Genomic DNA, 15,000 nt, shown 5'->3' on the forward strand with positions numbered 1-15,000 from the left:
ATTAAAACAAAAATGAAAATTAAGACCACTTCCACGCACTGACACAACAAAGAGGCAAACACCAGCCACAAGCCCCAGGGTCACCTCCCAGGGGCCCCCAGGGGCCCCCCAGGGGCCCCCAGGGGCCCCCATGGGGCCCCCCAGAGGCCCCCAGGGGCCCCCCGAGGGGCCCCCAGGGGCCCCCCGAGGGCCCCGGGGGGCCCCCAAGAGGGCCCTCAGAGCCTTTAGGGGGCCCCCAGGAGTCAGCAGCGGGGCCCTTTGCTGGTTAAGGGGGCCCCCTGTTTGTTTTGTGAAGACAGAAAGGAGAAATAAAAAGAAGAAATAAAAAAGAAATAAAAAAGAAATAAAAGTAGTAAAAGAAATGAAATAAAAGAAGGGAAAAGAAGGCTTCTCGGGTGTATGTACACCTTATTTCGAGGCTGCTTGCAGTTCTTTAAAGTGTGCTCTTTGCTTCCGCAGTTAAAACAGATGCCAGAGGAAGCTGCTGCGTCACCGTCTGCTGCTGCTGCTGCTGCTGCTGCTGCTGCTGCTGCTGCTTCGCGGCACTCGTGCAGCAGGTGACCCTTCTTCCTGCCTGAAAGCAGCAGCAAGCAGCAAAAAGGAAGCAAAACATTAATCAGAGGCTAAGTCCAAAAGAAATTCAAAGAAAGCTATGCTTGCTGCTGTGCTGCTGCTGCTGCCTCTGCTGCTGCCTCTGCTGCTGTTGCCGCCGCTGCTGCTGCAACAGCTGCTGCTGCTCAGGCTTGCTGCTGCTGCTACAGCTGCCGCTGCTGCTGCTGTTCTTGCTGCTGCTGTTCCTGCTGCTGCTGTTGCTGCCGCTGCTTGCTGCTGTTGTTGCTGCCGCTGCTTGCTGCTGCTGCTGCTGCTGCTGCTGCTGCTGCTGCTGCAGCGGGGAGGGTTCGTGCTGCACTTACACCTGAGGCAGACCTTTTTGCTTTTCTTTTTGGCCCTGTGTTCCTCTTGGTTATTATTATCTCTTTTTCTTTTTTTATTAATGCGGGAATTGTCCATTTTATTGTTTTTTTTGCTGCTTTCCGCGTCTGCTGCCGGCTGCTGCTGCTGCTGCTGCTGCTGCTGCTGCTGCTGCTGCTGCTTCCTTTTCTTCTTCGCCTTCGCCAGCTGCCCCCCCACCGTGGCTTCTCCTCTTTCTGCTTTTGCCAACTCCGAAAGTCTGGATTTAATTCTTTTAATTCGAGAAATTGATAAATTGTTTTCTTTTTTATTCTTTTCCAACTCCTGCAGCAGCTCCGCCTTCCGCGCAGCAATTTGCTCAGCCCCCCAGCAGCCCTGCAGCCGCCGCTTCCCCCTTGGCTTCCCCCCAGCAGCAGCAGCAGCAGCAGCAGCAGCAGCAGCAGCAGCAGGGGGGGCTGCTGCGCCGTTTGCTGCAGCAGCAGCAGCACTTTCCCGGGGGGGGGCCCCCTGCTGGGGCCCCGTCTTGGGCTTTCCCCCGGGGCCCTCAGGGGGGCCCCCAATGCTTGCTGCTTCTGGGGGGCCCCCCGACTCTGGGGTTTTTTGTTTTTCTTTTTTATTCTTTTTCTTCTTTGCCTCCGGCGGCTGCGCAGCAGCGCTTGGGGCAGCAGCAGCAGCAGCAGCTGCTGCTGCTGCTGCAGCAGCAGCTGGTTGCTGGGCGGAGAGGGCCTTCTTCTGCTTCTTCTCGGCCTTCGCAGGGGCCACCTCCGAGGCCGCCCCACTAGTTGCTGCTGCTGCTGCTGCTGCTGCTGCTGCTGCTGCAGCAGGGCTGCGGGCCTTGGGCGCCATTGCAGAGGGGGCCCCACAGAGCCAACAGGGCCCAGCGCTCACGGAGAAAGGGCCCCTGTTTTTGAAAAGAAATTAATTCAGAAAGATCTTAGAAGCACTGCTGCTGCTGCTGCTGTTGTTGCTGCTGCTGCTGTTGCTGCTGCTGCTGTTGCTGCTGCTATTGCCTTCGTTGCTGTGGGGCCCCGGAGGGGTCACTCACTGCAGCGGCAAACGCGGGAGAAAATAATTGAAAATAATTACAAAACAAATTAAAACAGTCCAAATAATTTTAATTCCTCAAGGGAAGGAGAAGGGGGCCCCCAGGTAGGGGCCCCCCAAGCCCCTACATATGTGGGGCCCCCCGACCCGGGGGATGGCAGCGGGGGCCCCACCACTTGGGGCCCTCCTCTGGGCCTCTTCTTTTATTTTTAAAATTAAAAATATCAAAAAAGAAGTAAATGGCAACGAGGCGCCTCATCTGGGGAAAAAGGAAGCCAGAAAGGGGCCCAGGGGCCACCCCGGGGGCACCCAGCAACTCAAGGGGCCCCCAGCAGCAAGGGGCCCCCAGCAAATCAAGGGGCCCCCAGGGCTCCAAGGGAAACGAGGGGCCCTTAGGGGCTTTTCTCAGGGTACTGGGGCCCCCCAGGGTCTCTAAAGGGCCCAAAGGTATGGCGGCAGCAGCTCAAAAGGTAAGAAATGCAGGCTTTAGGAGCCTCAGGGGGCCCCTTTTAGGGGGCCCCCCAAGGGGCACCCTTTAAGGGGCTGCCCTCCTAATAGGCCCTTCTGAGGGGCCCTTTAAGAGCCCCTTTGTTCCACTCCAGGGGCCCCTAGGACCCCATGGGGGCCCCCAGAGTGTAGTGTTGTTTTGGGGCCCATAAGGGGCCCTAAAGGCCCTTTTGGAGTTACCAAGAAAGTCAAAAGGGCTTCTAGGATATGAACCTTTTTAATAAGCCTTTGGGGCCCCGGACCCTTCTGGGGGCCCCCTTGGGGGCCCTCTAATTCCCCCTCTGGGGGCCCCTCTAGGGGCCCCTACGGGCCCTTCTCTTAGGTCCTTTCTGGGGCTTCCTATGAAGGCCCTTATGGGGGCCCCTATGGGGCCCTCTCTAAGGCCCTCTATGGGGGCCCCCCTGGGGAACCTTCTGGGGGCCCCTCTGGGGTCCCCTTTTGGGGGCCCCCTAGGGGGCCCCCATGGGGGCCCCCTGGGGGGCCCCCTGGGGGGCCCTCTGGGGGCCCCTCTAAGGGTAGCAGTTGGAGGGCCACGTCTGTGTCTTGAATGGAGGCCCTTGGCACTTCTTTATTATTTTCTGAAAAGGCAAAATTATAAAAGGAAAAAAGAAACAAAAAGATATAATTGAGGGAAAAAGAAATAAAAAGATATAATTGAAGCTAGAGAGAGTGGAAATTAAACAAATTAAAAGGATTTATTTCAATTAAAAACAAAGAAAAAGAAAAACAAAAATAAAAAAAAGCAAATCCGCCGGCCACCAAGAGACCCCAAACCCTGGCAGCACAGCCGCGTTTGCTGCAGCCACCTAAACCCTAAACCCTAGCCCGTAAACCCTAAACCCTAGCCTGTAAGCCCTAAACCCTAGCGCGTAAACCCTAAACCATAGCCCGGAAACCCTGGACCCTAGCCCGTAAACCCTAAGCCCTAGCCCGTAAACCCTAAACCCTAAGCCCTAAGCCCCAGCCCAAAAACCCTAAACCCTAGCCCGTAGCTCCGAAGCCCTAGCCTGTAAAAACTCAAAACCCTCGACTGCAAACCCTAAACCCTAAACGCTCGCCTGTAAAGCCTAGACCCTAAACCCTAGCCCGTGACGCCTAGACCCTAAACCCTAGTCCGTAAAGCATAAAGACCACACCCCAAGCCCTGGCCCGTAAACCCTAAACCCTAGCCCAAAAACCCTAAATCCTAAACCCTTGCCCGTAACCCTAAACCCTAAACCCTAGCCCGTAACCCTAAACTCTAAACCCTAGCCCGTAAACCCTAAACCCTAGCCCGTAAACCCTAGCCCGTAAACCCTAAACCCTAGCCCGTAAACCCTAAACCCTAGCAGGCTCACCGTCTAAGAGGCCTTCGACCAAAAACAAAAAGACAAAACCCTCCAACTTTAAGGGAATGAGGGCCCCCACAGTAAGAGAAGAAAAAAAACGAAGTTCCTTTTCTAGGGCCCTCTGTGCAAAAGCAGCAAAAGACAATAATTTATTATTTTCATTAAATCATTTATTATTGTCATTAAATAATTTATTATTATTAAATAATTCGGTATTATCATTAATTGATTTATTATCATTAAATGATTTATTATTTTCATTAAATAATTTATTATTATCGTCAAATAATTCATTATCATTAAATATTTTATTATTATCATTAAGCAATTCATCATTATCATTAAATGCAACAAAACAATCCTCATTTGCTACTCAGAGTTGCAAATAAATCACAAAACAGCAAAAATGACAATAAGCCACGGGCGGGGGCCCCCAGGGGCCCCTGGGGGCCCCATCTAGGGGCCCAAGGGGGCCCCTGGGGGCCCCATCTAAGGGCCCCAGGGGGCCCCTGGGGGCCCCATCTACGGGCCCCATCTAGGGGCCCCAGGGGGCCCCTGGGGGCCCCAGCTAGGGGCCCCAGGGGAACAGAAAAGGAATCAAAACGACAAAAAGGGACAAAAGGAAACAATAGAGACAAACAAATGCAAAAAGCAAGTATGAGCACTGCAGCAGCAGCTCCGGAGTGACCCCAGGGGGCCCCTAGCAAATGGGGCCCCCAGAGGGCCCCTGGGGGCCCCCCAGAGTCCCTAGATGGGGGCCCCCGGGGGCCCCCTACTCTGTGCCCTGAGAGGGGCCCCCTAGGACTCTGGAGGGGGCCCCTGGGTCTGTGGAGAGGGCCCTTTGCGCCTCCAAAGGGGGCCCCCTGCTGCTGCTGGAGGGGCCCCCTGCAGCTGCTGGAGGGGCCCGCTGCTGCTGCAGGGGCCCCCAGCAGCAGCAGCAGCAGCAGCAAACTAAATGCTTATCACCTGGAGGCCCCCCGCCTTCTCAGCAGCAGCAAAAAAGCTCTTGTCTTTTGGCCTCAGACGCACAGAGCTGCAAACTGGCAAACTCTCGAGGCGGCAAAACACTGGAGAGCCGCTCCTGCAGCAGCAGCAGCAGCAGCAGCAGCAGCAGCAGCAGCAGCAACGGAAGGAGCAGCAGCAGCAGTAACGGAGAGAGCAACAGAAGCGGGAAGGCACAGGACTAGCTGTAGGGGAGCAGCAGCAGAAACAAGAGCGGGAGCAGCAGCAACAGCAGCAACAGAAAGATCAGCAGCAGCAGCAGCAGCAGCAGCAGGAGGCTTGCCAGCCAGTCAGCAGCAGGGGCTGCTGCTGCTGCTGCTGCTGTTTGTTTGTCTGCTGCAGCGGCGCAGCCTGGCCGAGTTAAGCCGAATAAAAGCAGCAGCTCAACCCATGAAATTAATTATTTAATTAAATTAAATTAAATAAATAAATAAATAAATAAATAAATAAATAATTGTTTATTTATTTATTTATTTTAAACTTAATGAACACTCACTGCAGCCCCAGAGCCTCCATCACCCAAGGCGGCAAAAAGATACAACCCTCGGGGGCCCCAAAGTCAAGTGCACCCACTGACACCTTTTTAAGGGCCAGAGGGGCCCCCCGAGGGGCCCCCGGGGGGCCCCCCTGAGGGGCCCCCGGGGGGCCCCCCTGAGGGGCTCCTGCTGGAGGGCTTCCCTGGGGGCCCCCCTGAGGGGCCCCTGCTGGGGGGGCCCCCTGGGGGCCCCCCTGGGGGGCCCCCAAGGGCCCCCTGGAGTTGGGGGGCCCCCCAAGCTGGACTGTCTCTAAACTGAAATGCCAGGGGGGCTCCGCTCCGCTCGCAATTAGCTGTTGGAAGAAAACACAAATAAATAAATGGATAGATAAATAAATAAATAAATAAATAAATAAATAAATAAACAAACAAGTTAATTTATTAACTGGTTGATAGTATTAATTAATTAATTAATTTGAAATGGGCTTTTAAGAGGTATTGCCTTTAAATAAAGAAAGAAAGGCAAAATAGACAAATAAAACAAAAAGACAAAAAAAAGAAAATAAAAATAAAAATTGGAAAGAGGTCAAACAATAAATAAATAAAAAGAAACAAAAAGTGACAAAAAAGGAAATCAATAAAAACGAATTCAAAGAGATAATAAAAAGAATTAAATATTTGATTTCAAATAAAAGAGAAAATGAAAAGAAATAAAATTCAAGATAAAATGAAAAGAGGCAAAAAAGCCGCGAGAAATAAACGAAAAAATAAAAGTGAAAATAAAAAAGAAATAAGCGGAAGAAGAAAAGAATTAAATCTAATAAAGATAAATGATAGAAATAAAAAAAAAGATAAAAAGAAATGAAAAGGGATAAACAACAGAAGATTAATAAGAAATGAAAAAAATAGAAAAATAAAAATAAACTAACAAAATAAGAAAGATTGAAAAAAGGGGAAAAGAAATGAAAAAGATAAAAAAGGAAAAGAGAAAATAATTAAAAAGATAAAAAGCAAAAATAAAAAAGAGAATAAAATCAAGTCTGCCTCTAAAGGACAAAAGAACAAAAGAAAAAAGAAAAAAGAAAAAAAGAAAAAAGAAAAAAGAAAAATAAAATGAAATAAGCAAAATTGGCTAAATAAAACAAACAAACAAAACAAAAACAAAATAATTAAAATAGAACAAAATAACTACAAGAAATAAAATAAAACCACACAAATAGACAAATAAATATATAATAAATAAATAAACAAATAAAATAAACAAAGAAATGAATAAATAATAAAACAAATAATGAATAAATAAAAAAATACATAAATAAATAATAAAACAAACTAAGTAAACAGATAAATAAATGAATAAATAAATAAGAAAACAAATTAAATAAACAAATAAGCAAATAAATGAATAATAAAACAAATTAAATGAATAAAGAAGTAAATAAATAATTAAACAACCCGAATATAAAATAAGTAAATAAATGAAATAAAAAATAGATAAACAAATAAACTAATAATAAAACAAAATAAATAAATGTATAGAAAAATAAACAATTAGATAAATAAATAAATGAACAATAAAACAAATTAAGAAAACAAATAAATAAATAAATAAATAAATAAATAAATAAATAAATGCATAAATAATAAAACTAAATAAATAAATAAATAAATAAATAAATAAATAAATAAATAAATAAATAAATAAATAATAAAACTAAATAAATAAATAAATAAACAAATAAATAAACAAATAAATAAATAAATAAATAAATAAATGAATAAATAATAAAACAAAAGTGCAGAATTTGTCTTCTCGCCTTTTGAAAAAAAGAAGCTGGAAGAGAAGACCCGTCGCCAAACGCCGTCCGCCCGTTCGCCGGGTGAGCTGCAGCAGCAGCAGCAGCAGCAGCAGCAGCAGTAGCAGCAGGAGCAGCAGCAGTAGCAGCAGGAGCAGCAGCAGGAGCAGCAGCAGGAGCAGCAGTAGTAGCAGCAGCAGTAGCAGTAGTAGTAGCAGCGGAAGGAGCAGCAGCAGTGGCTGCAGCAGCAGCAGCAGCAGCACTAGCAGCAGCAGTATTAGCAGCAGCAGCAGCAGCAGCAGCAGCAGCAGCAGCACTAGCAGCAGCAGTATTAGCAGCAGCAGCAGCAGCAGCAGCAGACGAGCTGCAGTGTATGTACACCTGAGTTGATGAAATAATCCACTATAGGCCGCGCTACTAAAATACGGCCTTCCTTTCCCTGCTGCTCCAGCAGCAGATTCAGATCCGCTATCTGCTGCTGCTGCTGCGCACGCAAATCGCAGCAGCAGCAGCAGCAGCAGCAGCAGCAGCAGCAGCAGCAGCAGCAGCAGCAGCAACAGCAACTGAGTCCCCGTACACACGCGCCTGCAAAGCAGGCGCCCTGCCCACTCCGCCGCAGCAAAAGAGCCCTTTGAAATCGCAGCAGCAGCAGCAGCGATGGCTGCAGCAGCAGCAGCAGCAGCAACAGCAGCAGCAGCAGCAGCGCAGCAGCAGCAGCAGCAGCACAGCAGCAGCAGCAGCAGCACCTACCTTGGCGGCCCTTGCTGCTGCTTTCAGCTTATCCAAGAAGCAGAAGCAGCTAAGCCGAGAACCTTTGGGGGGGCCCCCAAGGGAGGGGCCCCCATATGGGGGCCCCCCGTTGCTTCTGTGGAGAGGCAGGGGGGGCCCCAGAGGGGCCCCCCCTGAGGCCCCTCGGGGGCCCCTTATGCACAGTTGAACCCCGTAGCTGCCTGCTGCCTTTGTCAGCAGCAGCAGCAGCAAAAACTGCTGCAGCAGACGCGGGAAACGCTGCAGCAGCAGCAGCCGCTGCTGCTGCTGCTGCTGCTGCTGCATGGCTATGGGCTGGGGGGCCCCGGGGCCCTCTGCATCGAAGCAAAGAACTCCGCAGTGCTCCCCAGTGCCCTTTTGTCCGTTAAATACTTTTTATTTTTATTTTTTAATTTTATTATCATTTTAAAATTGAAAATAAAGAAAGGATTCAAAGACAAAGGCCCCAGGCAAGCAGCGCCGACCGCAAGACCCGGCGGGGGCCCCAGCAGCCGACACTCCTGTGGGGCCCCCCAGAGGATTCCATGGAAAGAAATTCTTTTTTCTCAAAAAATTCTAAAAAGTATTTAATTTAAACTTCGAAGTTTTATTTGGCAAGCAGAGAACGGCAACTGCAGCAGATGTGCAGCAGCCGACCTGCTGCAGCACGGCACCTGCAGCAGCAGCCGATCTGCTGCAGCACGGCATCTGCAGCAGCCGATCTGCTGCAGCATGAGAGCTGCAGCAGCCGATCTGCTGCAGCATGAGAGCTGCAGCAGCCGATATGCTGCAGCATGAGAGCTGCAGCAGCAGAGCTCCTAGACCAGACGCGCAGCAGCACATCTGCAGCAGCAGATCTGCTGCAGCAGCAAACTGAAAAGCTTAGAGCCGCGCACTTGTTGAAGTTCCTGCTGCTTTGGTGCTTCTCTTTGCTTCTCAAAGAAAGTCACTTACAGTAGAAGTTGCTGCTGCTGCTGCAGCAGCAGCAGCCCAAGCTTCCCAGCCGCCGCAAGAAGTTGCTGCTGTCAAAGCTGCTGCTGCAGCAGGCACAGCAGCAGCAGCAGCAGCAAATCCGGCAGCGGCGTCCTCCCAGCCGCCTTTGCTGCCTCCTCCCAGGGGCAGCGGGGGCCCCGCAGGCTGCTGCCTAGCCAGTTACTTAGCTAGCTAGCTAGCTAGCTAGCCAGCTAGCTAGCTAGCTAGCTAGCTAGCTAATTAGTTAGCTAGCCACCTAGCTAGCTAGTTGCCTTGATAGCTAGCTAACTGCCTAGGTAGCTAGCGGCCTCGCTGGCTAGCTGTCTAGCTAGCTAGGCACCTATCCAACTAGCTGCCTAGCTAGCTAGCTAGCCAGCTAGCTAGCCAGCTAGCTAGCTACCAAGCTAGCTAGCTAGCTAAAAAATTGACTAAAGCTACTCTGGTTGCGTCTGCAGGCGAAGTCCGCAGCCAAAGGCCAGCAGCAAAACAGGGGGCCCTCGGGGCGCAGCAGCAGCTTTCAACGCTGCTCTTGTTGCTGCTGCTGCTGCAGCAAGCAGCAGCAGCTGCTGCTGCTGCTGCTGCTGGTTAGGCCTCACTCGCTCTGTGGGGCCTCTCGAACTTTCCATCCTCGGCAAATTGCAGAGAGGCATCTGCAGCACACAAAACACACAGCTAGCTAGCTGGCTAGCTAGCTAGCTGGCTAGCTAGCTGCTGATATTCTCTAGCTAGGTAGCTAGCTGGCTGCTGGCTAGCTGGATGCCAGCTAGCTGGATAAACGGCGAGCTGCCTAGCCATCTGCTCATCTGACCACCTGCGTATGCAGCTAGCTAGCTAGCTAGCTAGCTAGCTGGCTAGCTGGCTAGCTGGCTAGCTGGCTAGCTGGCTAGCTAGCTAGCTGGCTAGCTAGCTAGCTGGCTAGCTAGCTAGCTGGCTAGCTAGCTAGCTAGCTGGCCAGCTGCTTTGTCAGCTAGCTAGCTGGCAGACTAACCTCCAGCCCTCCTGGGGCAGAGCCACTGTGCTGCTGCGGAAGCAGCGCGGCTGCTGCAGCAGCAGCTCCTGCAGCAAATTAGCAGCAGCACACACACTTGCGGGGCCCTCTAGCAGCAGCAGCAGCTATTGCCAGCAGCAGCAGCAGCAGCAGCAGCAGCAGCAGCAAAGGATGGCGCACCCTTCTTGCTGCCACTCTGTGGCTCCAGACAAAAGGCCCCACATGCCTCGGGGCGCTGTCCCTGGGCTCGTCCTGCTGCTGCTGCTGCTGCTGCTGCTGCTGCTGCTGCTGTTCGATGCTCTCGTCGTCGACCAAATCGATCAAATCATCTTGCTGCTCTTCCTCCACCTGCTGCTGCTGCTGCTGCTGCTGCTGCTGCTGCTGCTGCTGCGGGGGAAGCGGAAGCGCCACGTGCGGCTGCAGCACCGCGCAGCGAAAGAAAGAAGCAGCAGCAGCACCAATGCCTGGCAGCTGCTGCAGCCACAAGTCGCTGCTGCCTCCACACGCCCCGCTGCTGCTGCTGCTGCTGCTGCTGCTGCTGCTGCAGCTGCAGCTGAGGAGCTCTAGGCCAATCCGCAGCAGCAGCAAACAGTCAAATGAAAGCGACAGCTCGTCGCTGCTGCAGATGTCTCCCAACTTCGAGAAAAGAGACACTGCAGCATCAAAAGAATCCGCAGCAGCAGCAGCAGCAGCAGCAGCAGGTTGCGTTGCTGCAGCTGCTAGTGCTGCCGCTGCTGGCTTTGCTGCTGCTGCTGCTGCCACAGAGAGGGCAGCAGCAGCAGCAGAGCGGCCGCTGAAGGGCAGAGGGCCTGCTGCCTCCTCTAGCACCTCCCGCAGCAACTGATGAAACGTTTCTGCTGCTGCTGCTGCTGCTGCAGTGTCTGCTGCTGCTGCTGCTGCTGCTGCAGTGTCTGCTGCTGCTGCTGCTGCAAGGCAGCCAGAGTTCCCCAGTGCCAGAGCCAATGCAGCGCAGCGGATGCTTTCAGACAGCTGCGGGCCCCGCAGGTTTCCCTGCTGCTGCTGCTGCAGCAACAGCAGCAGCTGCTGCTGCAGCAACGACGGAGGCAGCAGCACGCCGCACAGGGGAGCAGCAGCAAATACTTCCCACTGCTCCTGCAGCGACAGGCTGCTTAGCTGCTCCAGCGCCTGCTGCGGAACTGCTGCTGCTGCTGCTGCTGCTGCTGCTGCTGCTGGGGCTGGACCTGCTGCTCCCAGCTGCAGCAGCAAAGGCAGCAGCGCGTCTGGCTCGGCGAAGCCTAAGTCCCAAGATGCATGCGCTGCTGCTGCTGCTGCTGCAGGGCCCTTCGGGGGGCCCGGCCAGACGGTGTCTGCCAAAATGCTTCTTGCTGCAGCTGCTGCTGCAGTTGCTGCTGCATCTGTGTTGGCATTTGCTGCTGCTGCTGCTGCTGCTGCTGCTGCTGCTGTGGTCAAGGTGCGAGACGGCCCCTCTTGGGCCCCTCTCATGCAGCGAGGCAGCTGTAGCAGCAGTTGCTGCTGCTGCTGCTGCAGCAGTTGCTGCTGTCGCTGCAGCCGCCAAACTGAAGCAGCAGCAGCAGCACGAGTTCTAGAAAGCAGCCTCCGTCCTCTGAGAGCCTCTACACATGGCGTTTCTGCTGCTGCTGCTGCTGCTGCCGCTGCTGTGCTGCAGCACAGGAACTGTGAGCAGCTGCTGCAGCGTTGCACAAACTGATGCATACGCAGCAGCATTGTGGCTGTTGTTGATGCTGCTGCTGCTGCTGCCACTCGTAAAGCTGCTGCCGTTGCTGCTGGCTGCGTCGGCTCTGCAGCAGCAGCTGCGGCTTTCCGCTCGGCGCTGCTGCTGCCAGTTGTGCTGCTGCTGCCAGTTGTGCTGCTGCTGCCTCTACCTCCGTTTTGCTGCTGCTGCTGTGCCTGCTGTCAGCAGCATTTGTGTGTTCTTAACGAATTTCAGCAGCAGCAGCAGCAGAGACACTGCAGCAACAGCGGGGGCCCACAAGACCTCAGCTGGAGGACCAGAGGCCCCCGTGCTGCTGCGAAATGCGGCGCTGCAGCAGCAGCAACGGCTGCAGCAGCAGCAAAGTGTTGCTGCAGAGTTAGAAGACAAGCAATTACTGCAGCAGCAGAACTGAAGTTCCGCAAAAAAAGCTGCTAACCCCCAGGCGCAGGGCTGCTGGGGATCGATCCCACGGCTGCTTCAGCTGCAGCAGCAGCTGCTGCTGCTGCTGCGCGGTAGAGTCGCTGCAGCTCTTTGCACTAGAATGCACACCTTTGTTTTTGTTTTTTTGAGTGTTTTTTCTCCGACTTGAGGTGTCTGTACACCCCAAAATGCGCGCAGCAGCAGCTCGGCGAATGGCTGTTTCTAAAGGGGCGCGCCTGCTGCAGCAGCAGCAGCGAGGGAAGCAGCTGCAGCGGACAGCTGGAGGGCCCAAAAGCCGAAGCGGGGTAGCTGCTTTTGCTGCAGCAGCAGCAGCAAAGGCAGCAGCAGCAGCACAGCCGCGCCACCACAAGCAGACATCGCTCGCAGGCAAGGCTATAGCGGTAAGTGCACCTGCTGCAGCAGCAGCAACAGCAGCTGCAGCAGCAACAGCAGCAACCCCCCTTGCGGTGTACGTACACTTCAGTGCCGCCACCTCCCCTGTTGCAACCCTAGGGCACTTCATGTGTGCACTGCCCCATTAGGAACAGCAGCAGCTGCTGCAGCAGCAGCTGCTGCAGCAGCAGTCGATGCAGCAGCAGCGGTTGCTGCAGCGGCTGCTGCAGCAGCGGTTGTTGCAGCAGCAAACGGTGCCAGGTCTGCTGCAGTTACACCTAAGCTGTGGTCAACTCCGTGTGTGCCGCGGCGCAGAAGAGGCGAAGGCTCCCAACGGCAGCAGCAGCAGCAGCAGCAGCAGCAGCAGCAAAACCCAGGGCCTCCTCTGCCGCAGCAAATAGGAGGGGCCCCCTGAAGGGAAAGAGGGCCCCTGTGAGGACCAAATCAAATGCTGCGGTGAGTCTCGAGGTGTACGTACACCGCAGCAAAGCACGCAGGCCTGACGCTGCTGCTGCTGCTGCAGCAGCTGCTGCTGCTGCTGCTGCAGCTGCTGCTGCAGCTGCTGCTGCAGCTGCTGCTGCAGCTGGTTCCTTTAACTCGCCACTTTCTGCTGCTGCGGCTGCTGCTGCTGCAGGTTTCCAGTCCAGTGACCCTCCACAGCTCCTTGCTGCTGCCTGCTGGGGCCACCGCAGCAGCAGCAGCAGCCGGAGCAGCAGCAGCAGCAGCAGCATCTAGTGAAGCTGCATGCGCACCTGCTGCTTCCCCCCGCAGCGAAGTGTCTTTGCCTTCAGCAGCAGAAAGCCCCAAGTCTCTGGGCGACACGGGGTGCCCCACAGGGCAGCCTGCGCACAGCAGCAGCAGCAGCAGCAGCAGCAACTGCAGCAGCAGCAGCAGCAGCAGGGGCTTCTTCAGCTGGCTCTCAAGAGCTTTCTGGGGGGCCTCCCACTCGTAAATGCTGCACACCGTTGAAAAACTTCCCAGTAGGTGCAGCAGCAAACGGTGCTGCTGCTGCTGCCGCTGCTGCTGCTGCTGCTGCTGCTCTGGACTGCCCTTTTGCCCCCGTGAACAAATGAGCAGCAGCTGCTGCAGCTACAAATGAGCAGCAGCTGCTGCAGCTGCCAGCAGCAGCCGCTGCTGCTGCTGCTGCAGAAGAGGGCGCTTCCTGTGCTGGCGTCGTCACGCTTGCTGCTGCAGCAGCAACTTGCTGCTGCAGCAAATTTGGAGCCTGCTTCTGCTGCAGCAGCAAAAGGGTCCTGGCTAGACACTGGGACCCCCCTAAGAACTAAACTTTGCTACGGCATTGTCGCTTCGTCCCGTTGTTTTGCTGCTGCTGCAGCAGCAGCAGCAGCAGCAGCTGCTGCTGCTGCTGCTTGGGCGTGGCAGCAAATGGGAAACAGAGGAAAGAAGCGGGATAAAGAAATAAATAGAAATATAAAAGCAGCAAAAGACAAGAAATGAAAAAGAAAAGAAACGGAAATGAAAAGAGAAACCTTTTCGATGCCTCTTCTAGCTATCCCTCGAAGTGTTAGCAGCTGCTGTTGCTGCTGCTGTTGCTGCTGCTGTTGCTGCTGCTGCTGTCGCTGCTGCTGCTTTTAAAGACGTCGTGCATTGCAGCTCTAGCAAGTGCCTCCATTAGCAGCAACTGGCTGCTGCTGCTGCTGCTGCTGCTGCTGCTGCTAGGTCCTCTGTTGTCGCTCGCGTGTCTTTCCTGCTGCTGCTGCTCCAGTTTCTGCTGCCGCTCCTGTTGCTGCTGCCGCTCTCGCTGCTGCTGCCGCTCTTGCTGCTGCTGCCACTCTTGCTGCTGCCTCTCTTGCTGCTGCTTGATGGCTTGCTGCACATCTGGGGGCAGAACAGACAAAATGTTCTGCTGCTCTTTTGCTGCTGAGCCCCTCAGCGGCAACAGCCAAGAAGGCACAGAGACCACGCGCCAGCCCAGGCCCTTGAGCAGCCTGCAGCAGCAGCAGCAGCAGCAGCAGCAGCAGCAGCAGCAACAGCAGCAGCAGCAGCAGCAGGCGGGCAGTTGTTGGAATGCATCAGCACACGGAAAGCTCCTCAGGCTGTCGCTACTGCAGCACCAAATGCAACAGCAGCGACTCCAGCAGCAGCAGCAGCAGCAGCAGAAGCAGCAGCAGCAGAAGCAGCAGCAGCAGAAGCAGCAGCAACAACTCACCTGTTTCTCAATCTTGTTGCAACAGAAAGAGTTGGGGGCCCCTTCAGACTTGGGTTCGGTACCCATCTGCTGGGGCCCTCAATCTGCAGCGCCACGCCCCGGGGGCCCCCCTTAGGGGCGCCCAAGGCTTGCTGCTGCTGCTGCTGCTGCTGCTGCTGCTGCTGCAGTGGAAGTGCAATGTCCGGGGCGAACCCTTCAGGCGTTATTGGCTGCAGCTGCGCGTCCAGGCCCATCTGCGGAGGCAGCAGCAGCAGCAGCAGCAGCAACAGCAGCAGCTGAAGCAGCGAAGCACAAGCAGCGGAGCAGCAGCAGCAGCAGCAGCAGCAGCAACAGCAAGCAATGCAACAGCGCAGCGTTAAGAGCCTAGTAATTACCGACCTGCTGCAGCAGAGCAGCAGCACGGCGCTGCCTGTCTGCAGCACAGAAGGACCTCCCTGCAGCAGCAGCAGCAGCACGCAGCTGCTGCAGCCATGTGAGAGGCCAGCCGCAGGAAGCAGCAAGGCGGCCCAAAAAAGCAGCAGCATCAGAATCACCGCCATCTGCTGCTGCT

General features: G+C 53.9%; 3 protein-coding genes across 3 annotated transcripts in view; 1 reads left to right on the forward strand and 2 right to left on the reverse strand.

The window, feature by feature from the left end:
* Positions 1-9,375: 9,375 nt before the first annotated feature.
* ENH_00059060 (hypothetical protein, conserved) lies at positions 9,376-11,478 on the reverse strand (the record flags this gene model as incomplete). The annotated part of the gene is made up of 3 exons (XM_013583643.1): positions 9,376-9,433; positions 9,772-9,839; positions 9,952-11,478. The coding sequence occupies 3 exons, from the start codon at positions 11,476-11,478 to the stop codon at positions 9,376-9,378; spliced, it is 1,653 nt and encodes a 550-aa protein (XP_013439097.1).
* Positions 11,479-12,099: 621 nt separating this feature from the next.
* Positions 12,100-13,232, forward strand: ENH_00059070 (hypothetical protein; the record flags this gene model as incomplete). Its single annotated transcript, XM_013583644.1, has 4 exons — positions 12,100-12,288; positions 12,430-12,541; positions 12,675-12,736; positions 12,915-13,232. The coding sequence occupies 4 exons, from the start codon at positions 12,100-12,102 to the stop codon at positions 13,230-13,232; spliced, it is 681 nt and encodes a 226-aa protein (XP_013439098.1).
* Positions 13,233-13,805: 573 nt separating this feature from the next.
* The window catches only part of ENH_00059080 (hypothetical protein), a gene marked incomplete at both ends in the record, with an annotated part of 1,650 nt that continues 455 nt past the window's right edge, over positions 13,806-15,000 (reverse strand). Inside the window, 3 exons of the mRNA XM_013583645.1 lie at positions 13,806-14,229; positions 14,451-14,683; positions 14,829-15,000. The exon at positions 14,829-15,000 is cut by the window's right edge and continues 191 nt beyond it. Of these exons, the coding sequence (XP_013439099.1) occupies positions 13,806-14,229; positions 14,451-14,683; positions 14,829-15,000 (829 nt within the window). The remainder of the gene's footprint in view (positions 14,230-14,450; positions 14,684-14,828) is intronic.

Source organism: Eimeria necatrix, genomic scaffold, assembly GCF_000499385.1.
Source record: "Eimeria necatrix Houghton genomic scaffold, Enh_scaff4, whole genome shotgun sequence".
Taxonomy (NCBI): domain Eukaryota; phylum Apicomplexa; class Conoidasida; order Eucoccidiorida; family Eimeriidae; genus Eimeria; species Eimeria necatrix.